This window comes from Benincasa hispida, chromosome 8 (assembly GCF_009727055.1).
Source record: "Benincasa hispida cultivar B227 chromosome 8, ASM972705v1, whole genome shotgun sequence".
In the NCBI taxonomy this organism is placed as follows: Eukaryota; Viridiplantae; Streptophyta; class Magnoliopsida; order Cucurbitales; family Cucurbitaceae; genus Benincasa; species Benincasa hispida.
Window position 1 is genome coordinate 53,223,682 of NC_052356.1, and position 25,877 is coordinate 53,249,558.

The 25,877-nt window shown below is 32.9% G+C and overlaps 1 protein-coding gene across 3 annotated transcripts; it reads right to left on the minus strand.

The window, feature by feature from the left end:
* Positions 1–4,978: 4,978 nt before the first annotated feature.
* On the minus strand, positions 4,979–16,519 carry LOC120082859 (soluble starch synthase 3, chloroplastic/amyloplastic). 3 transcript variants are annotated; one of them, XM_039038205.1, is made up of 17 exons: positions 16,363–16,519; positions 16,030–16,203; positions 15,542–15,614; positions 14,153–15,451; positions 13,169–13,383; positions 11,867–12,137; positions 11,536–11,711; positions 10,319–10,426; positions 9,736–9,845; positions 9,142–9,247; positions 8,446–8,616; positions 7,818–7,946; positions 7,264–7,446; positions 6,965–7,096; positions 6,781–6,892; positions 6,036–6,159; positions 5,571–5,824 (listed from the first exon to the last, which is right to left on the minus strand). In XM_039038205.1, the coding sequence occupies exons 2-17, from the start codon at positions 16,159–16,161 to the stop codon at positions 5,683–5,685; spliced, it is 3,483 nt and encodes a 1,160-aa protein (XP_038894133.1). In that variant the 5' UTR covers positions 16,162–16,203; positions 16,363–16,519; the 3' UTR covers positions 5,571–5,682. The 3 variants fall into 3 exon arrangements, with proteins under 3 accessions (XP_038894134.1, XP_038894133.1, XP_038894132.1); XM_039038204.1 differs by having other exon boundaries at positions 16,030–16,264; positions 16,363–16,512; XM_039038206.1 differs by lacking the exon at positions 5,571–5,824 and adding an exon at positions 4,979–5,336 and having other exon boundaries at positions 16,030–16,469.
* Between the last annotated feature and the right edge of the window lie 9,358 nt (positions 16,520–25,877).

Sequence of the window (25,877 nt, forward strand, 5' to 3'; positions counted from 1 at the left end):
AAATTTCAAAAACATAAAACTTAAAACAAAATTGTTACCAAACAATGTCTAAATTTATAAAAGTTTTGAACATATCAAAAAATCATTAGACACATAATTGAAAATTAAGAAACATATAAATCCAATTAGAGTTCGAAAAGTCATTAAACACAAAAACCTTTGAAATGAAATAAACCCAAACAAATAAACTTAAAAATTTTGAGTGACTCAAAAATTGATAAAATTACTTTCATCATTAAATCACTCATAAAATAATTTTAATCATTCAAAATCAATTTTAATGGTACGAGAAATATATTCAACGGTATATGATTTTGGATAATTAAAAATATATATTGAAAGAGAGTTTAATAATTTCAAAAATCACTGAAAAATATAGGAAAGGGTGGTTGTAATGTAGGAGGTAGACGGGAAAAAGAGAGAGAGGGATAGGTATGATTTAGACAGAATAGGTTAAAGGAAATGTGGAATATGGTGTAACCTTATCCTCAAAACATTATAGCAACAGAAACAGATCTATTTGCTTTTAAAAGGGAGAGAGAATAAACAATGGAAATTATTATTATTAATTTTATAAAAAAGAGAGAGAGATAACAAAGGAGCTAGTTGAAGACAACATAGTACTTTTTGTCTGCAGAGATTTCATTAAAATGTGTTGTAAATTCTTTTTTTTTATATATATTTATATATATATATATATTAATGGTTGTAGAGATAAATGAGGGTATTTACTACAACTACAACCAACTCTTCATCTCTATCTCTTTTCATGTGAACTTCCCCTGCTTTTGTGGGGATCAATTATTCTGCAATTAAACCTTCATGCACCTTTGTTGCTCAAATCCAATACATTGTCCTTCTATGTTCTCCATATTCAATGCAATTTCTTTCTCTTCCTTTTTTTTATTAACGTCGTTTTTTTTAGAATTTTCTGCATCGAAATTGATATATATATCTAAAATCTATATTTATTTCACAGTTTTCATTCCTTTGCTCGAGATAGATAAGGATTTTCTTTTTCATCAACATATTGTCCTTCCATGTTCTCAATGTTCAATGCGATTTTCTCAATTCCTTTTTTCCCCTATTAGATCTTTAATTTTGGTTAATGTATCATTCCCGTCTCTATATTTTGTGCTTTGTTTAATTTTAATTCTCATACTTCTAATTATTTTACATTTAATAAAACTTAAATTTGGTCTTTTAAAGATAATTTATACCGAAATTGGATAAATAATAATGATGATGATGATTTTCTTGAGAAAAATTTAATATGTGAATATAATTTCAAAATTTATAGTAAAATAATAATAGATAATAAAAAAAATTATAAATCAACCATAAACTAGTATTAAGGATTAAATTTAAGATTTATTGAATGTCTATGAACTAAAATTAGAAAGTTGAGAGTATACAAATTAAAATGGTATTTTAACCTTTACTTCTAAGTTTAGTTTTTAAGTTTTGTATGTGTATAAAAGGTCTCTTCGCTTTAGAAAATCTTGTCTTTGGTAGATCAATTTTATGTTCAATTGATCTTTGAACTTTAAAAATGTCTAATAAGTGTTTTTAAACTTTTAATTATGTGTCTAATACATTTCTAATATATTTAAATTTTTAAAAAGTAATTATTTTTATCAAATACAAGATTGAATTTGATGTCTTGTAAGACTCTAAACTTTTAACTTTGTGTCTAGTTGGTCCCTCTTTTTTTTTTTTTTTTTTTAGTATTGAATGTGTCAATAATTTATAAGACACAATTGAAAATTGAAGGATTTATTATGTAATGGCTCGGCTTTTCAAAAATAAAATATTTTCTTTTAAGTTTCATTTTGTTTCCTTCATTTTTTTTTATGGGATCCTGAATCTAAATTCTTGTTTATATTGATTTCTTAAAGTTGTTTTTGTTGCTCATCTTTCACTATTTTATTAACTTTGAGTTTAGCATACATGAGTAACACCCAAAGTCGATCCTTTAGAAAAGTTGGATCGTTACATGTTGCAAACAAAATTAAAAGTTCAAAAATATATTAAATATTTTTTTAAAATTTAGAAACGTATTAGAAGCAACTGAAAATTCAAAGACTTATTAGGCACTTTCTAAAGTTCATGGATCGAGTAGATACAAACCTAATTTAATCATTTTTAATTAAACTAAATAATTAATTAAAGTGATATGCATTTTGTTACATGGTCAAATGTTTGAGTAGCCCTCTCCTATAATGTTGAACCTTGAACCAAGAAAAGAAAAATATATCAAAACAAACTTTAATCTCTAGTCCAAACTACATGTATCCAAAAACTATTGAATAATATGGAAAATAATCTTGAAGAATGAATTGCTATTATAGTTTTCCTTTTGATTTTTCATTAGAGAATGACTTTTTTTTTTCCACACCAATCATTAACTTATTGAATGTAAAATCTTGAGTAATAGGCCAATTTCATCACTCATGGACCATATTAGGTTACTATATTTATTCTTTATATTTTAAAAGTTTGTTTTAAATTCGTGTTTATTTAATTCTTATACATAAAGAATTGTTTAAAATTTTATTTTTTCATCTAATATATTCTCGTTTTCTAACTTTATTCGTTTAAGGCTTACGCCATCAAACACTTAAAACTGCCTGAATCCAATCCACCATATAATCTTAAATAATTCAATTAGAATGCTACAATTTGGGTATAGAAATTTTAAAGATTAAAGATCCATTAGGAACTAACTTTAAGTGCAACCAAAATAAACACTAAAGTAAAAAAATATATGACCAAGTTGTAATTTAATTAATTAATTAATTGGATTATAGTTCTGATTATATTCCATCTAATCTCCACGACTTACAAAACATTAAAAATTGAGTCTTTTTTTTTTTAAAAAAAAAAGTTTTATCAAAATATCAAAATTAATTCGTTGATAAAGTAAGAAAGGATAAGAGAAGAGGTTGAAAAGTTTCCCAATCAGGAAACCCACCGCAAGGGTTATTGCAAATTGCAAGTTGCCTATGAATGCCAAAATTTTGTTAAGCTTTTTGGCTACCAATCGTGACACTTAAAACTTTTTCTTTTTCCTTTTTTTACAAAAATTTAAAAACGTTGTAAGTCTTTGAACTTTTTTTTAGTAATCTTTTTCAACTAACTCGTTATAAATGGTTAAGTATATGGATTATATTGTCATCTATTATAATTCAAAGAAAATAGCGTGGTACAAATTTAATAATATAGACGGTTTAGATACTATTTTACTCTTTATATTTTTTACTTTGATTCATTTTATACTCTTTATTTTTAAAATGTTTGTTTTGATCCCTATAATTTCAATTTTGATTCATAACTCTTTGAATTAAAAAACAAGAACCAAAATTAATCAAAACCGAAAGTACATGGATTCTAGTAGTATTTAAACCTATAAAGATTGAATCATTACGATCTAAAGTTCATGAAGCAAAAGTAACCTATTTCTGTCTCCCTAGCTTTGATCATAAATTTTATCTGTTTCTTTTTGCTTTCAACAAGAAAAAAATATAAGTTAGTTCATTAAAGACATGGAGTTATTATTATGTGCTTATTAAAAGTTTGCAGCACATGAGACTTTGAGATAAGATTTGCCTTTTATTTTTACTTTGCATTAACTTTGCATATAATCCTAAATATGGCCCTATCTAAAGTCAATAATTGGATTTTGTAGTTATGATAAGCTGTTGCTAATTAGATGCACCAAGTATAGGACTGCAAAAGAGTAACTCTAATCAATGGCTTTTCATCAATTAAAGGAAGAAGGAAGACCCATTTCCACCCCACAGAAGGATGAGTGGAAAAATTATTTAGTTTTTGAAAATTAAGTATTTAATTTTTTTTTTCTATAGATGGTTTTGTTATCTACTTTCTAATAATTAATGTTCTTCCTACTAAGTTCTGAAAATTGAAAAAAAAAAAAAAAAGTATTATCACAATTTTCAAAAACCAAAACTAAAAACTAATGTCACATTTGATAATGATTATGTTTTTTGTTTTTGAATATTAAGTCTATAAACACTACTTTCACCCATAAATATCTAATATTTTGTTATCTACTTTCTACTAATGTTTACAAAAACCAATCATTAGTAGAAACTTGTTTTTGAAAACTATAAATAATTTTAGTTTTCAAAAACATGTTTTTGTTTTTATAATTTGACCAAGAATTCAAGTTTTTCCCATTCTTTACAAAGATTGAGACCATAGTGGTGAAGACCCTACTTGCAAAATTGGAAAAAAAAAAATGTCAAAAATAAATATTTTAAAAAAAAAATCGTTGCCAAACGAGACCTAAATGATTATCAAATAAGACCTTGGACTATTTAAAACAAGTGAAAAATAAATTTTGTAATGGTAGCAAAAAATTATCATGGTAAGAAATACAAAAACTTGGGTTGCTTTTCTTAAGAGTAGATTTCTCAATCTCTATTACTTATATTTCACTTTTTTCTCAACGATTTTGGTAGTTTTGATTTTTATATAAAGATTAAAGCAACCTGATTAAGACCTGATGGTATTAATTTACTATTTCTTATCCCATCTTCTGTTCAAAGTCTATAAGGATCTCAACCCAAAAAAATGACCTTGCTTCATATTTTAGATGATTTAAGCGCACCAAATCCCACTTCCCTTATTACTTTTTTCCCCCAAAATCTTTTGAACTATTCTTGTCTTTAAGATAAAGAGCATTAAATGGGGGCCTAAGATATCAAAATCAATTGCTATCTTCCAAAAAGTTTTGGTTTATGACAGTTGACAACCCCACAGTCAGTATTAAAACTATCATTTCCACCACCATCTACCACCTGAATGGCTGTCCTAGCAGAAGCAACTTCAACCATCAAAATTATAATAATAAATTCTAAAAAAGATAATGAGCAATTTCAGTGGTGAATACTTGACTCTGCTTAAGCCACTTAATCTTACTACCAGATTCCATTTTTTGGGACATCAGAACATATTTGCTGCTAAATAAAATGATAAATGCTGCATTTATATCTAAGTTGAAATATGTTCTCAATGTACAGAAAGATGAATACTTGGTCTAATATAGGGCAGGTACTACGTGAAAAAGAGATCTTTTAAATAAGAGAAATGAAAAGCCGGAATTATAACTAAACCTGTACAGTACCGTTGAGTTTGGGTAGATTGATCCTTTGCTTCCTTATTCAATTGTTCGTCTCGTTTTTCATTTCCGTGCTGCATGATAAAGCTCCAAGTAGTCAAGAGCAGGCCGATTCCAAGACCAGTCTTGCTCCATCACTCTCTTGCACAATGAATGAAACCAACTTCGATCGTTGTACCATGCAGAGATTGCTCTGAAATGAGAACGCTTATTGTAACATGTGTATACAACCATGGGATTGGGAGTCGCTAAGAAGTACGCACTTTAGTTTGACTAGCATATAAGTGACCAACACATGTCGGAACACATGGACTCTCCGACACTTGTTGGACAGATATCGGACACTTGTTAGCGCAACAAATGTATTAGACATGCATACAACACTTGTTGAGTAACTAAAAAAGAACATATATGGCAATAATAATAAATTTTAAGTGTGAAATACATCGAACTAATTTTTTTAGCATATAAATACATCAATCAATTTACTTTGAATTTTTTCTGGTATAGAAATGCTATATTTAAAAAAAACGCATATTTTAATAAACGTGTGCTTTCAAAAATAATGTCGCCGAATTCATGTCGTGTCGTATTTGTATCTCGTATCCATATTTGTGCTTCTTAGGGGAGGAGTATGATGGTGATGGTACCAACAACTCCCAACCTTCGTCCCATATTCGTCTAACCAGATAAACAAACCAAAGAAAACATATTGTAATCAATAATCAGCAGGCAAAGTCGTAGAGTTTGTCACTTTTCCTCGGAAAACTAGCATGGCTAGCAAAACATAGAACATAAAACCTTTTTTTTTTTTTTAACAATATGTGCGGTGGGAAAATAAACTTCTAACAAAGAAGAAAACCCATTCATCAGATTGTACATGTTAACTGACCTATTAAGAGCATAGTCAACACCAGATGGATCTGCTCCTTCAAAATTGAATCCATTTGGTTCAAGGCCTGCTGCTTGTGCTCTTTCTTTATCGTGATCGACGTCAAACACAGTGTCATAAAGTCCTACAAAAAATAATAAACAGAGACTTCAGCGTAATTGTAGGCTGTTGAAATGCATTTTTCTTTGACTAAGTATCAAAAATGGCTAATCATTATTCCTGAAGTTGATAATCGGTTTACTGTTTGACCTTGTAGATTCTTTATGACATGGTACATCCAAAATAATTGATAAATGTATTTCAAATTTAGAACTGTCCCTAGATTTACATACCAGTTCCTTCCACTGGCATTTATTTTAGCTATGTTCGTAATTTAAAAAATAATAATAATAATAATTTTTTCTATTATAATATACATATAAATATATTTATATTAAGTCCACCCCAACCTAAGGCCCAAACTCTGAAACATCAAGAGTTCTTCTCCGTATTATAATCACCTAAAAGTTCAAACACCCGACCTCTAGGTAGGTGTTACTCAGAGACCATGGGCATTGCCACCCCTTGGGAACCTTATTATTATTAAATATGGTTTTCTCTCCATTATTACATAGTTACTTCGATTATTCTTATTATATGGTTTTCTCCATTATTACTCCATTAGTTGAAGTAATTCTATCGGCAAGTAATAGGCAGCTGAAAAGGGAATATGTCACTCTCTACGAGAAAAGAGTATTGCCCAAACCTCCAGTTTTTCGGACAACGGGTACTGAACCATATCTCATTGCAGTGAGCTGAGTTAGACCACATGGCTCAAAAATTGAAGGTACAAGTATCAGATCTCCACCAGCATAAATCTGCAATTATTGAATAGATGGGTTAATAATTAAATCGGAAGAACTATCAAATTGAGTTCTGCATCAACATACCAAGTGTGAAAGAGGCTCATCATAAGTCAAACAAAGACGAGCACGGTCTGGGTAAGATGAATGCAATTGATTTGCTAAATTCACAAAATCATTTTGAATGCGCGGATCAGGAGCTGAACCAAGCAAAACAACCTGTCATAGCACATCTCATTAGCAACAACGTCTAGGACCTAACCCTCACAACATTTCTCAGTGAACAGGCTTGACATTGGAACAAAACTCAAACATTAGCTGTAAAACTAAAAAGGAAACATGATGTAACTTCAAGAAAAACAAGGAAGCAACATGGGAAGATAAACCTGTCCACCCCTATCTAGAGTTCGCCAGATAGCATGCTTGATGAGATGGATTCCCTTTTGATGAGTTAAGCGAGTGATAATCCCTACTAAAGGCAGATCAGACCTACTTAGGCCAAGTCTCTGTTGTAATGCTTCCTTGGCAGCTCTTTTTCCCTCAACAACATTCTCTGAAGTGTATGGTACCTGGATAGTTTATATGAAATCAATATCAAAACAAACTTCATTAGTAATAAAGTTCCAAAGAAAAATGTAGTTAATTCAGGTTCACAATAGAATAGTTCAAAAGCCATAATGCCAGTACTATACTTTCAATGGGTAAATAATGAAACTTTATCTATATATCAGATTCTTTGGAGTAAGTTCTTAAAAAAATTTAAAGAAAAAAGGATCTGTAGAGAGGCCACACTTCGCTATTGCATTTTTGCACTTGTATATACCTAATTTACGGGAAATTTGATTAGTTGCATTAACTTAATAACTTTCAATGAGAAAACCTACTGAAAATATTTGCAACAGGAGAAAAGCAAGTGACGAAGAGACTTTTACACACTTACCGGAATAAACTTGTCATTATATGGATCCCATATGTCAGGGTCTATTCCATTCACAATGCCATGAAACTTGTGAAGATGGGGAGCAATGACAGGATTTCCCGACACCTCCTTCGAGTACGTAGGAGACACCTACATATAAACACAAGAAGAAGAAAAACTACAAATCAATCACAGATAAGGCCACAAACCACAACATAGGCTTTCTATCTCACCTCCTTTTATTAACAATCCGATCAATTAAGTATACATAATGGAAATATTATTTTATATTAGTTCAGAGTATCAAGAATATTATTAGCATCTAGATTGACTGATAGCCAATCAAGAAACATTTGCCTCTTGGCTCATGACATGATTAAGAAAATTTTCAAATTCACTAAACTCTTAAGGTAAGAAATAAAGATATTGAAGCAGAAGAAAATGTTTCCAAAGATATCGTGTGTGCACAACTTGAAGAAAGAAGTTCAATTGAATTTTACATCATCGGAGAAGAAAGAATTCTACATTAAAAGGACTGATAGGCCAGCATTCCTAATCAGAATCAAAAAGTAATAATACCCAGAAATAATGAATCTAAAATCATGCATGGTAAAGCTTATTTATTGATTAATAACATGAAATTACTAACAGTTGTAGCCTTGTCCGAGTACAACATTGCTCTCCCAATAAGCTGCGCTCCAAATTCTAAATTGTGAATAGTGAAGACAACCCGTGCTTTAGTAAGGCCATAGTGCATGTATTGTTCCTTGAATAACCAAGCAACTGGTGCACTAGACCAATCATGACAATGGATAATATCCTGCCGAAGACAAAACGTAATTAAAAATGTAACCATTTTTCATCATGATATACATGCAAGAAGCAAAATAACCATCTAAGATTCTAAGATCTAATTATTGCCTAAGCAGTCTCTCATAAGGTTCTTTTTCCATACAGAATAAAGAAGTTTCTTTTTCAACCTACCTTCTCCATAAGAACACAAACTAACATGTAAATGGTATATCATGTCAGCAAAGGAATGCCTCAAAAATTGCAGGATTTTAGGAAGAAAACATTCTACAAAGTGATTATTTTGATTCCAATACAAGGAAGACCAATAAAAGTAAACTACAAGAATCTCCCATTTTGAAATAAATAGATAGTACTTCCGCCCAGACATGTACATCTTAGTGTGCAAGTATGCTTTTAAACATTCAGACGAATGAGACCAATATTTGCTATCAACTCTTGTTTTTGTTCTATTCACATATAATACAATAACAGGTTAGAGAAAATTACATAATTAAACCACTATAAATTAGTAATTAGTTAAGAGAATACTTACAGGATGAAATCCTCCTTGGAGTAAGAATTCAAGAGCAGCATGACAAAAGAAACCAAACCTCTCCCCATCATTTGCACAACCATATATACATCCTGTCCAAAAGAATCTAAGAAGTGGATACAAACATATTAGATATTTCTTTGAAGTGGTCCTGTAAAGATGAAGCTCAAGTGCAAGCATAAACCAACACATGAAACATATACTTTGAAATGATATGTTCTCATAGTCAAAAGCAAATAGATGGTTTTTGCTAGGACAGAAATCAAGTGAAATGAGAGAGAACTAGAGGGGGGTGGGGGGGTTCAACAAGTACACTTTGGGTTTGAGGATGTCGTTAGAATATCCTTCCAAGGAATTATTTCTGAGGCACACTACAGCAGGGAGTTGCAATCAATCAATTTCTCAGATGAGATAAGAAATAAGAATCAATACATAAAAAGGGAAAAAATGCACCAGTCTCAGGTGGGGATATTAGATATCTTCTCCTCTAGCAATCATAAGCTAAGGCAGAAATAAAATCCAATAATACAACCTATTTTTGGTAACATCATGACATGAAAACCTAAATTTAAAGGAAAAAGTCATAAGATCTACCCGTTTTGAGGCTCCAAAAAGTAAACAGAGAGCCCTTCCACTTTGCCGAACCAGACTTTTACTTCTGTTCCTCCCCAGAAATAATTTTGTCGATGGTGAAAATTTTCCACCTACATCACAATTTTTTTTCATCAAACTGTCAACGTTTCAAGATACTAAGAGTGAGAAGAACATGAAGGCTCTTTTGAGAGATCAATTGGGAAAACTGAAAAGGTATGTAAAATGTTTCAAGATGTTCAAGCACTCATATTTCATAATGTTAACCTTTTGGAGCCTTGAAGGCCCTGAGGATATAGTAAAAAGGAGGAACAATAAAAAGCTCAGTTGAGGCAAAAACTTGATCAATCTGGCACAAGCACATGAGGGGATAGTCATGCAATACATCACTAACTATTCTAAGCAAACATCTTATTCTGAAATCATTACAATGAAACCAAACAGGTTGCACATATTTTAAGGTTCTCATCAGCTGGGGGTTTAATTGCACAATTAAAAGTAAGAAAATGAGATGAGCTTGTGTGTGTCTCTGTATATTATATATCCAGTAACAGAAATAATTGAAATCTAAGGAAATAAAGCTTACATTGCTTAGGTTCAGACAGTCATATTTAGGTAGAACAATGTCCACATTATGGTTCAAATCTTGAATGGCACGGGATAAACTAGTTACAACATCACCAAGACCTCCAACCTGGATAGCATAGTAAATAAAAGAAATACAAATGTATATGAATACTCTTATCTTGCAATAACTGCATCAACAGAATTGGGAAAGCATACTTACCAAAACAATATCCCAAAATTGGAAGCTGCTATGCATTGGCATGTTATCCCCACCTCTCTCTCTCAAGCTTAACCTTGTATTTCTTTTTAATTCCATTTCTTCAATTCCATGAAATGCAGTTAATTTTCGGTTCTAGTGGATGCAAATTACTAAAAAGTTATCAAGTTATTTACTGTTTTGTTTACGGTTCGATATAGGCCTAAAGCCCAACAATTTCCCTATTCCTAGTTAGGTTGGATAGTTGAATGTTTATTTTAGCGAACGTATTTTGATGAACGAAAATTTAGCTATGTACGTATGAGAGCCAAGAGAGCTCCACCCCATTCCCAATTCATGTTACTTTGAGTTGTATATCAAGAACATTGCCTGTAAAGTATTAGAATCTTAAATTAAGAAATTAGCTCTGTCTCAACAACTTTGATATTAAGGCAATTTGTGTCTAAACCTAATCTTTAAAGTTGATCTCAATTGATTCAAATGTGTTAGTATTTGCGTTAGGATGGTTTATATAACCAAAGGATCACCCTGACCAATTCACCAATGTTATCATATGATTTGCTACCAAGGCATCTTTGGTACCACATTTTCCGATTGGGTGTTCTACTGTCTAGAGATTAGCAGGTGAAATCTTCAATTTTTCTAGGAGTTCTTCATTGAAAGGCTAGTAAGAAAATAGTTCAATAAATAGCCTCTCTCTCTCTCTTTCTTTCTTTCATGTTTAATTTTTTAAACATAAAATAGCTTTGCAACATAGTATCGATAGAACCAACTATTTAACATTGCCTTACCAACAGTTTCCTTTTTAATTGCAAAAGGTCCTACATGGTTAACCTTAGAAGAAAAGATCATACGATGAGTGGTAATTATTATTTGGGGGAATATTTTGGATTGGGACCTNCCCCCCCCAACAAAATCGTCTTGTTTAAGCTCCTTTTGTTGAGTTTTTTGAATGATCTAATATATTCTTTCACTTTCTGAATACAAAAAATATAATAAATTTGGAATCAAAACTTTACCTTTGCAATAGGTGCCATTTCTACAGCTATATGCACAATGTGCAATGGTGGCTCCTTACTTATTCCACCCACCACAGGTATATGATAATCCATGCCATTTTTATTGTCAAATATCCCACCATCTTCTCTCTCAGAAAATACAAAATCCATCATATATGCGTCCAATGGAACCTTAACTGCAGAAACAAATAAAAACAACACAATCATCTCCTAAAGGAAAAAAAGAGAATTTACCGGCATCAAAATTGCAGCAAAAAGGACCGGTTAGAAAACATTAATGACACCATTAATCTCACCCAATGATTAAAAGGTGTTAGAAATGAAATCTCACCAGTGGCTTTCACATGGCTGCCACCATCAGCAGGCAACATTTTTTGTGGTGGCAATGGACCGTTACGGTGGGACCAACGATTAAATGAACATCTGAACCATACTTCAGGTTTTCCATTCAGAGGTGTATTGGCAGGATTGTAAAAGACTGTCACTGCGCTCCCTGCTTGAACATCAACGGGATCAGTAAACACTATGTGTTCCTGTGATAACAAAAAGTTTTTCATGGTTCTTTCCTTTGTCTCAGATTTCATACGAGCTGTTCTTTCAACCTAGAACAAAGAGACATACAAATTAGTAGCTGCAAGTGAAAGGGAGATGATAAAAACTGGTTTGACACAAAATACCAAAAAGGTGTATTATAATAGCTTCCAATTGGAAATTAAAGTAGAATGACTAATTCTTTATAAATTTGTTTACGTGCACCAATATGAAGCATGAAACAAAATCGTTTCCCAGGGGCGGCCCCATTCGCAAGGGCTTGAGTCCCTTGGTCAAACCGGCTTGGAGGTCCCAAGAAGTTCAATAATACCAAAAAAATCTTTATATCTCCTGGGTCTGATCCTTAGAGGGTGCAGGTGCCCTAGGTATAAGGGGAGCAAAGCTCCAACTCCAAATTAAAAAGAAAAATAAACAAACAAAAACAAAAACAAAAAACAAAGTCGATTCCAAAAGACTATCAAAACTTGATGAAGAGTTCCTACAAATCCTCCCATTTCACATCTGTCTCTTATACACATCTAGATGTGTATAAGAGACAGTCCTTAGAGGGTGCAGGTGCCCTAGGTATAAGGGGAGCAAAGCTCCAACTCCAAATTAAAAAGAAAAATAAACAAACAAAAACAAAAACAAAAAACAAAGTCGATTCCAAAAGACTATCAAAACTTGATGAAGAGTTCCTACAAATCCTCCCATTTCACATTTCACTCATTCCAAAGATTCCAGAAGAAAACCTTGCTGATAGCAAGTGGTGTAATCAGAGGAAAAAAAGGAAGTAAAAAAAATGGTAGGAGAGTTAAGCGTTAAGGCTAAACAAGAATATCCTAAGTACCTTTTTCAGACAAACAATTAGACTAAGCTACAGAATCACTAAATAAATATTTATAAATTAAAAAAAAAAAAACGCAAATAGGCAGCAATTCAGGATGTTTGATATCATCTAGCATTGAATCCAGATGTGTGAAAGGTAACCTAAATATTTCTGCACATTATGGTTTTCTGTAAAGATATCTGTGTAGAATTGTTACTTTAAATCAAAATGAAATTAGATATTGAGTCAACTGTAAAGTTTTGGTGAATTGACCTTGGCACGGAGAGCTTCCTCTCTTAATCTCCTCTCTTCCTGAAGTTTCCTATAAATCCTGCGTTCTTCCTCAACCCAGTAAAGCTCCTCAGAAATGGCTTTTGGAACAATAGCATGGAAATCAAGACGTTTGTTGTTATCATAAATATTGGCCTTTTTGGGCAGCCCATCAGCAAGAACCCAATCCAGAACAAGTGCTCGATCAGGTACGATTACTGCAAAATGTATAGTTGTGTATGTGCAATGAAACTCAATGCTAAAATATAAAAATTACACTTAACATCAGCCTTCAGATAAAGAGATCAGAGTAGTCAATTAACATTTTTTTCCCTCTTAAACCGAGGGCGACTATAAATTAACAGCCTTCTTAGATCCCCCACATACATCTTTCTATAATTATTAGAGGAGATGTTGATCTGAAAACCAAAAAATGTAACATTCTTTCCCCCATCCAATAATGATTAACAACCTGGACCACAAGCAGACAATTCATTTTGGAAGCCAGATCACATTATGTATAATTTGACAACAAATACCGTCACAAACTTTCAAAAATGTCTCTTAAGGATCTTTGTTTTGTGGAGGGAGAGAACGTGTGAAATATTATGGTGACAACTGCCTGGTGCCACACTGAATACCGGATGTTTTCCTCTCCATTTTTTCTAAAGGACAGGACTTTTTTTCATTCTTGAAAGATTGAACAGTCAAACATCCATCAATTATTTGTTATAAAAAGGCCTCGCATGCAAAACAATCAAAGCATCAAAATGGTGGTAATAAGAGTTCTACATTTTTCAGGCCTAGCATTTTTGCTTAGTCATCAAAAGCTATTTGTCTCCAAATGGTTATTTAAGAGTTAAAGACCTCTAGGCTCTAAGCATATGTAGCATTTCTGGAAAATTTTCACTATGTGAATACGCCACGGTAACTCAACACCTACATGCTGCAAGATATAAAAGGACAACAAGACACATTTACACGTACCATCAGCATACCACCAATCACAATTGTCCTTTGTCTCAGCAAAGACAAGTTTTTCAATAATGGATAATCCATCTGTCCAATTATTATGCCCACCATGAACCCAAAGCTCTTCTGCATGAGCCAGAGGACCTGAATTTTTATTATAATATAACCTGACTAAGTCTCCACCTTGAAATTCAGTAGGTTCAATGAACCAAACATTATCAACAGACTTTGCTGCCATTTTTGAAAGCTGTTTTACCATCTCTCTCCTTTTTTCAGTATCTGCCCTCGCCTGATCTCTGTCAGCTGCCATAGCAACCTTCTCAGCTTCTATTCGCCTCGCCTCTTCTTCTTGTCTTTCCCTTTCAGTCCTCTCTTTCGCAAGTCTTTCAAGTTCTTTACGTTTCTCCTCTAATAAGAAATCTTCAAATGTAGAGGCATCCATTCCGCCTTCCACATATATGCAGAAATCCTTTTCATCATTATTTTCATAGACATCTTTCCCATTAAAGAACACGAAGTCTATCTTGTAAGCCTCCTTGGGAACATGAATCTGACAAGACCACCAATCCCCATCAATATTTGCTTTGTTTAGCCTCATGGTAAAAGATTTCCATTTCCAGTCATTGAATGCTCCCATGATCAAAACATCTTGCTCTCCATTCAGAATGGAAAGACTCCTATTAAAGAACAATTCTATATTTTGATCAGGTTTAACAACTGGCGGAAAAACAAACACTTGAATTCCTCCTAGTAAGTTTTCCTCAGCCAGTTTCTTAATTTCATGTCTCTTTGCTATTGCTTCCATCTCCAACTTTAATTTTAAAGATTCTTCTTCAGTTAATTTTTCTTCTTTCTTGAGAGGTTCATCTTCCACAGAGTTATCTAGGACACCTGAAACTGCTTCACTTGGCTCATTCTCCTCTTCTTTCTCCAGTGATTTTTGGCCTATCCCACTTAACCTACCTGCCATTCCATTATCTATTTCTGCAGCACTTTCACCAACAGAAGTAGATTTACTTGTCAAAGAGCTTTTAATTTCTGCATCATTCTCTTCCATTTTTTGTACATCTGCATCCTCTTGCGAAACTTTAGCTGCTAAATCCTCCTCATCACCCACCTTCAATTTAACTGCTGCCTGATTAGGCTTTGTGTGTGCACTAGATTTTAGCGTTGCAGAGCCTTCTTTCTCTTCATCACTACCGTGATCTCTTTTAGGGGTGCTTGCTCCTAGAGGAACTTTGGGTTTGAACCCCTTTGGTGCAGAGCTTTCAAGTCTTGCTGTTGACAATTTCCTAGATCTCTTCCTTGAAGAATCTATAAGGATTCAGTTTCAGTTGAATCATAAAAAATTATGTATAAAAAATTAAACTATGAAACATAAACTTGAAAACCAACAGAATCAACCTGACTGACGGGCACTAGCAACAATTCTGAACGACCTCCCGGCTACAACATGCCCTCTGAACCATAAGGGAGACTGAACCCATAAAGGTAAAGCAAGAAATGCAAGTTCAGGTACGTCAATCTCAATTCCAAATATCAGAAACATATAAAAAGTAACACATTTCAGCCAGAAAACTAGTGTGATGCTCACAAAAAAGCAAGTCACTCAGAACTCTGCTCAGGTGGTATTGATATTCATCGATTCCACATTACATTTCCACATACCTTTCAACAACCATTAAATAAAAACGACCCATGTCCTCCAATTTGATAGAAAACCGATAGACGAACAAAAAGCAGTCCATTCAAGCAAGAAACAAACCAGCGACAAACAGGAATTCCAACGAATATCATTTGAATCAAGCACCATTCCAACAAAAACAAAAAAAAAAAAAAAACAAAAAGACGCAAGAAGAACAATGGTAGCAACAACGAAAAATCCAAAATACCAGTGTAGTAGAAGTAGTAGACGACGCTGTATTTCCATGAAAGAGTCTGAACCTCAAACTCCCAGCTTGTGCTTCAGTAAAATTCGTGGTCCTCCAACTCCGGGACACATGTGCCTGAAGCGCCACCTCCATTAGAAACGAAACGAGGACGTACGAAAACTCCGGTTTCTTCTACTGTTTAACAGAAATTGTTCATCCAAACAAGCTTCAGATCGCAGTTCCGGTGAATCTCCGTCTAGAATTGCGGTATTGAATAATAAATAAAGAAGGAATAAATTATAGAAACTGGAACCCAAAACGTAGAAAAGGACGAAAACTTCAATAAGCACACACCATGCAAGGCTCGGCCGATAAACAGCAAAAAAAGGAAGTGGTTACTGGTAGGCTTACAGCCATTTGAAGCAAGCAGCTATCAAAGCACGAGATTATGGTCTGTAAAAATGCCTTTTCTGATTTTTGGTTGGAAGAAGAAGGTAAATGAATCAACGGTGCTCAATGGTTTGTGACTTAATTGGTTGTGTGATGGACCGCCAATCGTAAGGCGCAATCAGAAATTGCCACATCAAATGACAGCTTGCCACGTCACATGCCTCTGCTAAAATTATACTTAAAATCACTAATCACTGATTAATTAAGATTTAAGAGTGACTCTCTCACACACACACGGTCACACGTGTCATTTATACCTAATCAATCAGTTGAGATTTCATTTGCACCCTAAATAAATGAAATTTGTACTTTTATTCCGTTCATTGTGTTTGACCAAGTACTCACTTACTCTTCTTTTAATGGTTAATAATTTATTAAATAAAATATTCAATTTGGGGATTTTCAAAAATAGAAAAGTATGATAAACCATTTATATGAAATAGCAATATTTAATTTATGTTTATATAAGTGGTAGTGATAGATGTATTTACATCTATTAATCTTATCAAAGTCTATATATGAAGGCCAAAATTAGCATAACTCAATTAATACACAATATTAACTATAAATTTGTGATTCGAATCCCCTACTTCCAATTATACTAAAAAAAATGTCTATTTATGTAGAAGCCTATCAATGATATGTATGAAGAAAAATAAAGTAGGTAAAAATGTCTAAATAGACATGTATTTAATAAAAACTGGCATATTTGCAAAATCATAACCATGTTGCTATATTTATAAATACAATAATGTGGATTGTCCACGGTTAAATTTTCTTTATCATCTCTGACTTGAATTTCAAAAGGAATAATACTTTTGCGGAAAGGCAAAAGGAATAATACTTGATTCGAGCATCAGATCGCAAATATAGGTTAAGGTTTAAATCCTACCGCCTCTTAAAAGAAATAAAAAAAAATGTTTCAACCGTAGTAAACATGTAGATGAAATTGATGAGTCGGATCCGCAGTGGAAGCGTATGTATACTTTTGTTTTGATTTTGAGAAGATGTGTTGAATATGGAAAACCTCCTCTTACCTTGTCCATATGATTTTATTCCCGGTAATTTGGGTTTGTTTTTATTCTTACCATATGTACATTTTTTTACTGTTATAAGTTTTTCAATAATTAGCTATCATAGTTATATATATATATAAGGGATGCTCCCTCTTGTAAAATTATCACAAGAAATAAAAGAAAGAGTTATGTTTTACAACATGGTATCAGAGCCAACTCTATAAATCTTTTCTACAGGTTTCATGTCCGAAACCCTAGAAAAGAAAACAGAAAATCTCAAACATACCTAGTTGTTGGAAGCAGTGCAGTAGAAGAAACCTCCATCGATTCCTTGCGTGAAGCTTCACGTCTGAAGAAAAACGCATCAAATCGTGTCGAACTAGTGGATCGCAACTAATCTGAAGCATCCGTAGCCGAAACACAGCCTTCGACCGACGACCAAGAACACGTTCATCAACCGGAAGTCATCGATAGTTGGTGCCGATTCCCAAAAATCTCATCTCCAGTTGTGAATAGTCACGGATCGTGGGTGGAAAACAAAATCACGGAAGTCATCGACAGAACCTCAAGGGTCAAGTCGCGAGTCTGGGAGTAACGAAGTCGGGTCGCGCCGGGTCTGTGCCTTGTGGGTGGGTCGGATCGGGTTAAGTTGCGGATCTGGGAGTAAACAGAATCGGGTCGAACTGGGTTTGTGACTTGTGGGTCGGATCGGGTGAAATTGTGGGTCTGGAGTCGGGTCTGGAGCGTGAGCCAGGTCTGGACGAATTTTTTATCAGTTTTTATTTTTTTTTTCTTTTTCCTATTTCCTTCTTAATTAATTGTTTTGGAGTCGGGTCTGGAGCGTGAGCCAGGTCTGGAAGAATTTTTTATCAGTTTTTATTTTTTTTTTCTTTTTCCTATTTCCTTCTTAATTAATTGTTTTGCCAATCAACAATTTTTTATGCATAAATTCTAACAATACTGAAGGGACCGTACTTCCAATTACTAATCACAAATTAAATAGAAGGAATTACCTATAATGGTTACAATCAGTTATGATGTTCATATGTGGAAAAGGAAGATTACTTGTCAAGCAAAAATCCTATCTCAGACCAAGTTGATCAAAGATACAAGACATGGAAAGCGGAAAATAATATGGTTATGTCATGGCTAATTAACTCCATGACAACAGAAATTGGTGAAGGTCTTTTACTCTTCTCAACTGCAAGCGAAATCTGGGAAGCAACTCGTGAAATTTATTATGACCAAGAAAATACTGCAGAGTCATTTGAAATTGAAGGTAAAATTCATGAGCTACGACAAGGGGATATGTAAGTCACTCACTATTTTACTCAACTATCAACTATCTCGACTTTAGCAGCAACTGGACGTATTTGAAAGCCATAAGTGGGAATGCATTGCATATGAAGCTACATTCAAAAAGATAGTTGAAAAGAAACGAGTGTTCAAATTTCTGCTTGGCCTTAATAAAGAACTTGATGAGGTACGTGGTAGAATCTTAGCTATTAAACCATTACCTAACATCAGAGAAGTTTTTGCAGAAGTGAGAAGAGAAGAAAGTAGGAAGAAACTAATGTTAGAAGTGACTGCCAGTTCAGAATCTGAAGGATCGACCTTACTTGCTCAAAACCTTGGTAATAAGGTACATATAAATACTCATGATAACCATTACAATCGAAACCAGAACTACACAGAAACTGAGAATCGACAACGAAAACCAAGACCATGGTGTGAACACTGTAAAAAACTAGGACACACTAAAGAAGTGTGTTGGGATATTCATGGAAAACCTCCAGATTAGAAGCCCAACAACGGTGCAGGAGACAGACGTGGAAAGGCCTATCAAGCAAGTACATCATCAAAAGGTAACTTCAACCCTGAATATAATGTGTTTACTAAGGAGCAGTTGGACCTTCTCCAAAAACTATTCGGCCAACCGAAACCTACTCAAAAAACATGAGAAACTAGCATAGCAACAATGACACAATCAGGTAACTTTTACTTGGATTATTGACTTTGGTGCATCAAATCACACGACAAGTGACATCTCACTTTTAACTAACTACATACACTGTAACAGTCAAATTATTGTAAAGATTGCTGATGATATCTATTCTAAAGTAATGGGAATTGGCAATGTGTTTGTATCTAAAGGTCTAATATTAGAGAATGTGTTGCATGTCCCAAATCTTAAATGCAATCTTCTTTCCATAAGCAAACTAACGTTTATGAAAAACTGCAGTGCAACTTTCTACTCACATAATTGCATATTTCAAGATTTGAATTCGGGGAAGATGATTGGCAATGCTAAGGAAACCTCGAGTCTCTACATACTAAATGCTCTTAAGTCACAAGTTAAGGAGTTAGGTCTTAGTAAATCTCTTTTTATTTCTAAAGACTATTATGATAGTACATCTAGTACATCTAATTTTGTTGTCTCTAAAGATAATTATGTTAGTACATCTACTTTTGTTGCTTCTAAAGACAATTATGATAGTACAATAAAGTTATGACATAATCGTTTAAGACATCCCAATTTTCTATATTTGAAACGAATGTTTCTAGATATTTTCAATAAAAGTTCTCAGGTGTTTCAATGTGAGTCTTGTGAAATGGAAAAGTTAGCTTGATCCTCATATCCAGTAAGCGCATATAAACCGTCTTATCCCTTTTCTATGATGCATAGTGATGTTTGGGGACCTAGTAGAGTTCAGAATGTAACAGGAGCTAAATGGTTTGTTTCATTTATCGATGATCATACTAGACTTACTTGGGTGTTTTTAATGAAAGAAAAGTCTAAAGTTACTTCCATATTCCAGAATCTGTTTTCCATGATTCTCAATCTCTTTAACACAAAAATCCAAATCCTTCACACTGACAATGCTAAGGATTATTTTAACACTTCTTGAAAAATTTTCTAAACGAAAAAGGTATTGCCCACCTAAGTACATGTCCTAACACTCCCCAGCAAAATGGAATTGCGGAGAGAAAAAACAGACATCTCCTAGAAGTTTCTAAAGCTTTAATGTGTCACGCTAACACCCCCCACTTTTTGTGGGGAGAGGCAGTTCTAACAGCCACCTACCTTATTAATAGAATGCCCTCTCAAATATTAGGCTTCAAAACTCCTTTACAAAAACTTAAGGAAGTATTTCTACATGATAGATTATTTTCTCAAGTTCCTTTAAAAATATTTGGTTGCACAGTTTTTGTCCAAGATCATAGACTCAATAGGAGTAAATTAGATCCTAAGGCAATAAAATGCATCTTTCTCGATTATGCTCCAAGCCAAAAGGGATACAAATGCTACTCACCAACTACAAAAAGTTTCTATACATCCATGGATGTAACCTTCTTTGAAACCCAAACTTACTTCAAAAAGCAAGACACCACTGAACCTTCCACCCTCATAAAAAACGAAAAATGAAGGAAAATGAAGGAAACCAAAAACTAGATCTCATTGAAGAGAGTGCTCTGTGTGTTCCTTATATACATGAAATAGATATTCCCAATCAAGGCCTACCAGAAAGTAGGAAAGATCCTATAGTCTATACTAGAAGGAAGAACACCTTTGAACATGCACCAATTCTCAATTAGAACCCAATCGAAATACAGGAAAATCATGTCTCCAACTCCACAGCAGAAATACTTACTAAAGACATTGATCTTCCTATTGCACAATGGAAAGAGGTAAGAACCTGTATGATGCATCCCATCCAAAACTACATATCCTACAAAAAAACTCTCTCCCAAGTTTAAAGCATTCACAACTATACTATCCCAAGTTTACATTCCAAACAATGTCTATGAAGCCCTCAAGGACATTAATTGGAAGCAAGCTGTATTAGACGAAATAAAGGCCTTGGAAAAGAACAACATATGGGAAATAACAGACCTACCTCTAGGAAAGAAAACGGTAGGATACAAATGGATCTTCACCGTCAAGTTCAAAGCTAATGGAGAAATGGATAGGTTCAAAGCTAGACTCGTCGCCAAAGGATTCACCCAGTCCTATAGCATTGACTAACAAGAAACATTTGCCCCGGTGACAAAATTAAATACTATCCGTGTCCTGTTTTCCCTAGCTGTGAATAATGATTGGATTCTTCACCAATTAGACATAAAAAATGTCTTCCTTAATGGAGACCTAGAAGAAGAAGTGTATATGGATATATCGGCCGATGTAGAATCTACTCAAACCATAAATAAGGTATGCAAACTCAAAAAATCCCTATATGGCCTAAAACAATCCCCTAGGGCGTGGTTTAATAAATTCTCAATAGTGGTAAAGGAAAACGGGTACTCACAATGTCAATTTGACCATATTTTCTTCGTCAAATATTCTTGCACAGGGAAAATAGCAATTATCATTGTCTATGTAGGTGATATTATCCTTACAGGAGACCATGAAGAAGAAATAAGAAATCTAAAACTTCTCTTAGCCAAGGAATTCGAAGTAAAGGACTTAGGCAACCTTAAATACTTCCTAAGAATGGAAATGGCCCGCTCAAAAACAGGCTTGAGCCTTTCTTAAAGAAAATATGTCCTTGACTTGTTAAAGGAAACTAGAATGCTTGGATGCAAGCTCGCTAATACTCCAATTGACACAAACAATCACATAATCAAAGAAAACAATCACAAAATGGTTAACAAAGATCAGTATCAAAGGCTAGTTGGAAAATTGATTTACCTAACTCACATAAAACCTGATATCTGTTTTGCAGTTAGCTTTGTAAGTCAATTTATGAACAGTCCAACATAAGACAATATGAAAGTTGTATACAGAATACTCAGGTACTTGAAAGGAACTCCAGGAGAGGGATTATACTTCAAGAAATATAAGAGAAGAAACATCGAAATCTTCACAAATGCCGATTGGGCAAGCTTAAAAATAGACAGAAGATCAACTTCCGGATATTGCACCTTTGTTTGGGGAAATTTAGTCACCTGGCAAAGTAAGAAACAATTTGTAGTATCTATGAGCAATGCCGAAGCAAAACTAATAGCTCTAGCTCCAGGAATATGTGAAAGAATGTGGCTAAAAAGCATTCTATCTTAACTTGAAATCAAATCAGAAGAACCAATGGAGGTACACTATGATAATCAAGCTACTATCAATATCGTCAAAGACCCAGTTCATCATGATCGCATAAAACATGTGGACGTTGGAAAAAATTGAAAACAAAAGCATCTCACTCAACTACATACCTACCAAGAGGCAAATTGCTGACATACTAACAAAGGCCTTATTCAAGAATATGTTTGAAGACTTAAAAATCAAGCTGGACTTAATCAACATATATTGCCTAGCTTGAGGGAGAGTGTTGAATATGGAAAACATCCTCTTACCTTGTCCATATGATTTTATTCCCTGTATTTGGGTTTATTTTTATTCTTACCATATGTACATTTTTTTTACTGTTATAAGTTTTTCCATAATTAGTTGTCATAGTTGTATATAAAGGATGCTCCCTCTTGTAAAATTATCACGATAAATAAAAGAAAGAGTTCTGTATTATAACAAGATGAAATTACAAAAAAACATTTTGGGTTTAGACAAATTACCTTTGAAGATTGTCCTCAAAAACCTTCTCCAAGGCTTCTCATTCTCGAATAGTAAAACAAATTCTTCTTTTCTGCAAATTAGATGTCTCCAATTGATTTTTCCCACTATGTCTCTAGGAAGGAACCTCACTTGTGGAAGTGTTATTGAGAGAGAAGAAAAAAATGAATTTTCTACAAAGAACTTTCTTCTTTGTGTAATTTTAGAGAAAAATTTTTTAGATAGAAAATTTTTTCCTTGCAAAATGTAGAATAAATCAATTTAACATGGCTCCCTCTCCTCACTCACCACAAGGGTAGTGGTTTTATTTAAATTAATTAAATTAAAAGAATTTAGTTAAATTAAATAATAATTAAATATCTAATATTTTAGACCAAGCTTCTGATAAACTTTGAATTAAACATTTGAACTATATTCAAATATACATTTCTCACATAACTTATAATTTTAATATGAATCTTCTTCACATTAATGTATAATCTATAGTTTTAATATAAACCTTATATTAGTTTAATAATTGAATCTCATTTAAATACATTAATTCTCCTAAAATATATAGTTTAATTATAAATCATATTTACAATTAACTATATATTATAATGTATTGATATATATTATACTTTATATTAATCATATCATATATAATTAATATATTTTTCTAAGCTAATTTGAACAAATAAAATTATTCTTTCTAACTATAGTCCTTCTTAATCAGTTGTGAGTTAGCAGGGACCTAATGGACTTACACATTATAAGCTCTAGTGAGTTGAGAATAATTCATTAAATTAATCAACATTCTTTAATTATGGGGCAAACCACTATAGACCCTTAGTTAGGGACAGTCATTGAAATTGCTAAAACTGAACTTATTATTAAACTGAATCGAAATCGAACCGAAACTGAATTAATGTGGTTCGATTCAGTTTGATATATTTTCAAAGTGAATTATTGCTGTTCAATTTGGTTTCAAATTTGAAAACCGATTTGAAACCAAATCAAACCGCTTTTTTAATAAATATATTAAAAACAATATATATATCTGTGTGTGTGTGTGTATGTATAAACTCTTTACATCCAAAAGATTTACTTGTTACTAATATAGTCTAGCCTATGTTCTTCTTTAGATCCCTTGTTTCACTCTGATGGTATCATAAATCGATTTAATGCAGCGGAAATGAATGCATTTTAATACTATTAAGTAAGTGAAATAGATAAAACATAATTTGTATTATACTATATATATCACCTATTCTACTGGATCTTACGGAGCCTGGTCATGCACTTAAGGGATCGAATCCCAAGCGGAAGCGTGTTCTCACCTTGCAATTTTGTTTTCAATTTTACATAAACAAAATATGATAAATAATAACATAATGGATAAACAATCAAGATTAATGTGCATTTAAGAGAAGAAAAGAGGGAAGAGTTAAACTTTATCTTTGAAGATTCCCAAATTCTTCACGATTCCCTCCGCGTCTTCTCCAGAATGTCTCTTCAATGATCAAGGGACACCACTATAAGTGAAACCTTGTTATTTTCAAGGATCCTAGGAATTGGATGTGTGGTCTCTAAGACTTGGAAGAGGAGGAAGAAGTAGTAGAGAAAAGAAGAGAGATTTTGAAAGAAGTAGTAGGAGACTAGGATTCAGAATTTCCAATTCAACCGTGTCATAAAAATGGGCCATGAAGACTTATTTATAAAGAGGAGGGGTGACCTCCTTCTACTAATCTTTCCTATTCCTACTCTAGTTCTAATTTAATTAAATAACTTTTGTTTAATTAATTAGTCCAATAATTAAATAGCCATATATATTAAATCTAATTATATATATATGTAATTAATAAACATCACATGTTTATTTATCTCTACTTCTAAAAAGTTAATTAACTAATCAATCAAATGATTATATTAAACCATATTTAATATAGAATTAATCAAATATGATTACACATATTTATATGTATACATCTCTTTAATATTTGAATCTTATTCAAATATTTTTCTCTCTTAATTATAGATCACATCTATAATTAACCATATTATATTAATCTCATTAATATGCAATTGATTTGAATAATTCGAACCATTCCTCTTATATATCCTTTAGTGAGCTAACAAGGGGACCTTATGGACTTACAAATTAGAAGCTCAAATGATATAAGAATAATTAATTAAACTTTTTAAATTAAATTAATTAATTTTCATTAACTATTGGTCATTCCACTAAATACCGATAGTTGCACTCTTCACATAGTAGATTTATTTCTGTGTCAACAGATATAACCAATAAACAACGAGTCGACCTTTCACAAATTGCTCATAACTATAGTTGGGTCATAACTATAGAGAAACTATTTATTCCGTGGTCCGGTCTTATACAAACTCTTTGTATAGAATACTCCTGCTCGCATGTCTCCACATGAACGATCAGGATCATATCATTTGTAGCACTTTACAACAATTGTAGCATCTATAAAGCAGGTTATATTCGTAGTGTCACAAAGATAAAATAACTAGCTTTATCCATTTACTATAAATCATTTAGGTTATCACTTAAACATGATCCACATGTATGTCTCCACATATATGTTTGAGTTTCATAAAATAACATTAGATCTTAGTTTATTTGATTGATTTAATCCAGACTAAACATTAATAAAATACCTCTTATTTTATTAGATATATAATTTGTCTTTACAAACTACAAAATACACTTGATTTAGGACATTAACTCCAACAATCTCCTACTTGTCCTAAAACGAGTGGGATGTACCATATCAAATAAAATATAATGAAGAAATGGAGTATAAAGTATTAACTACCAAAAATGGGTTGTACAG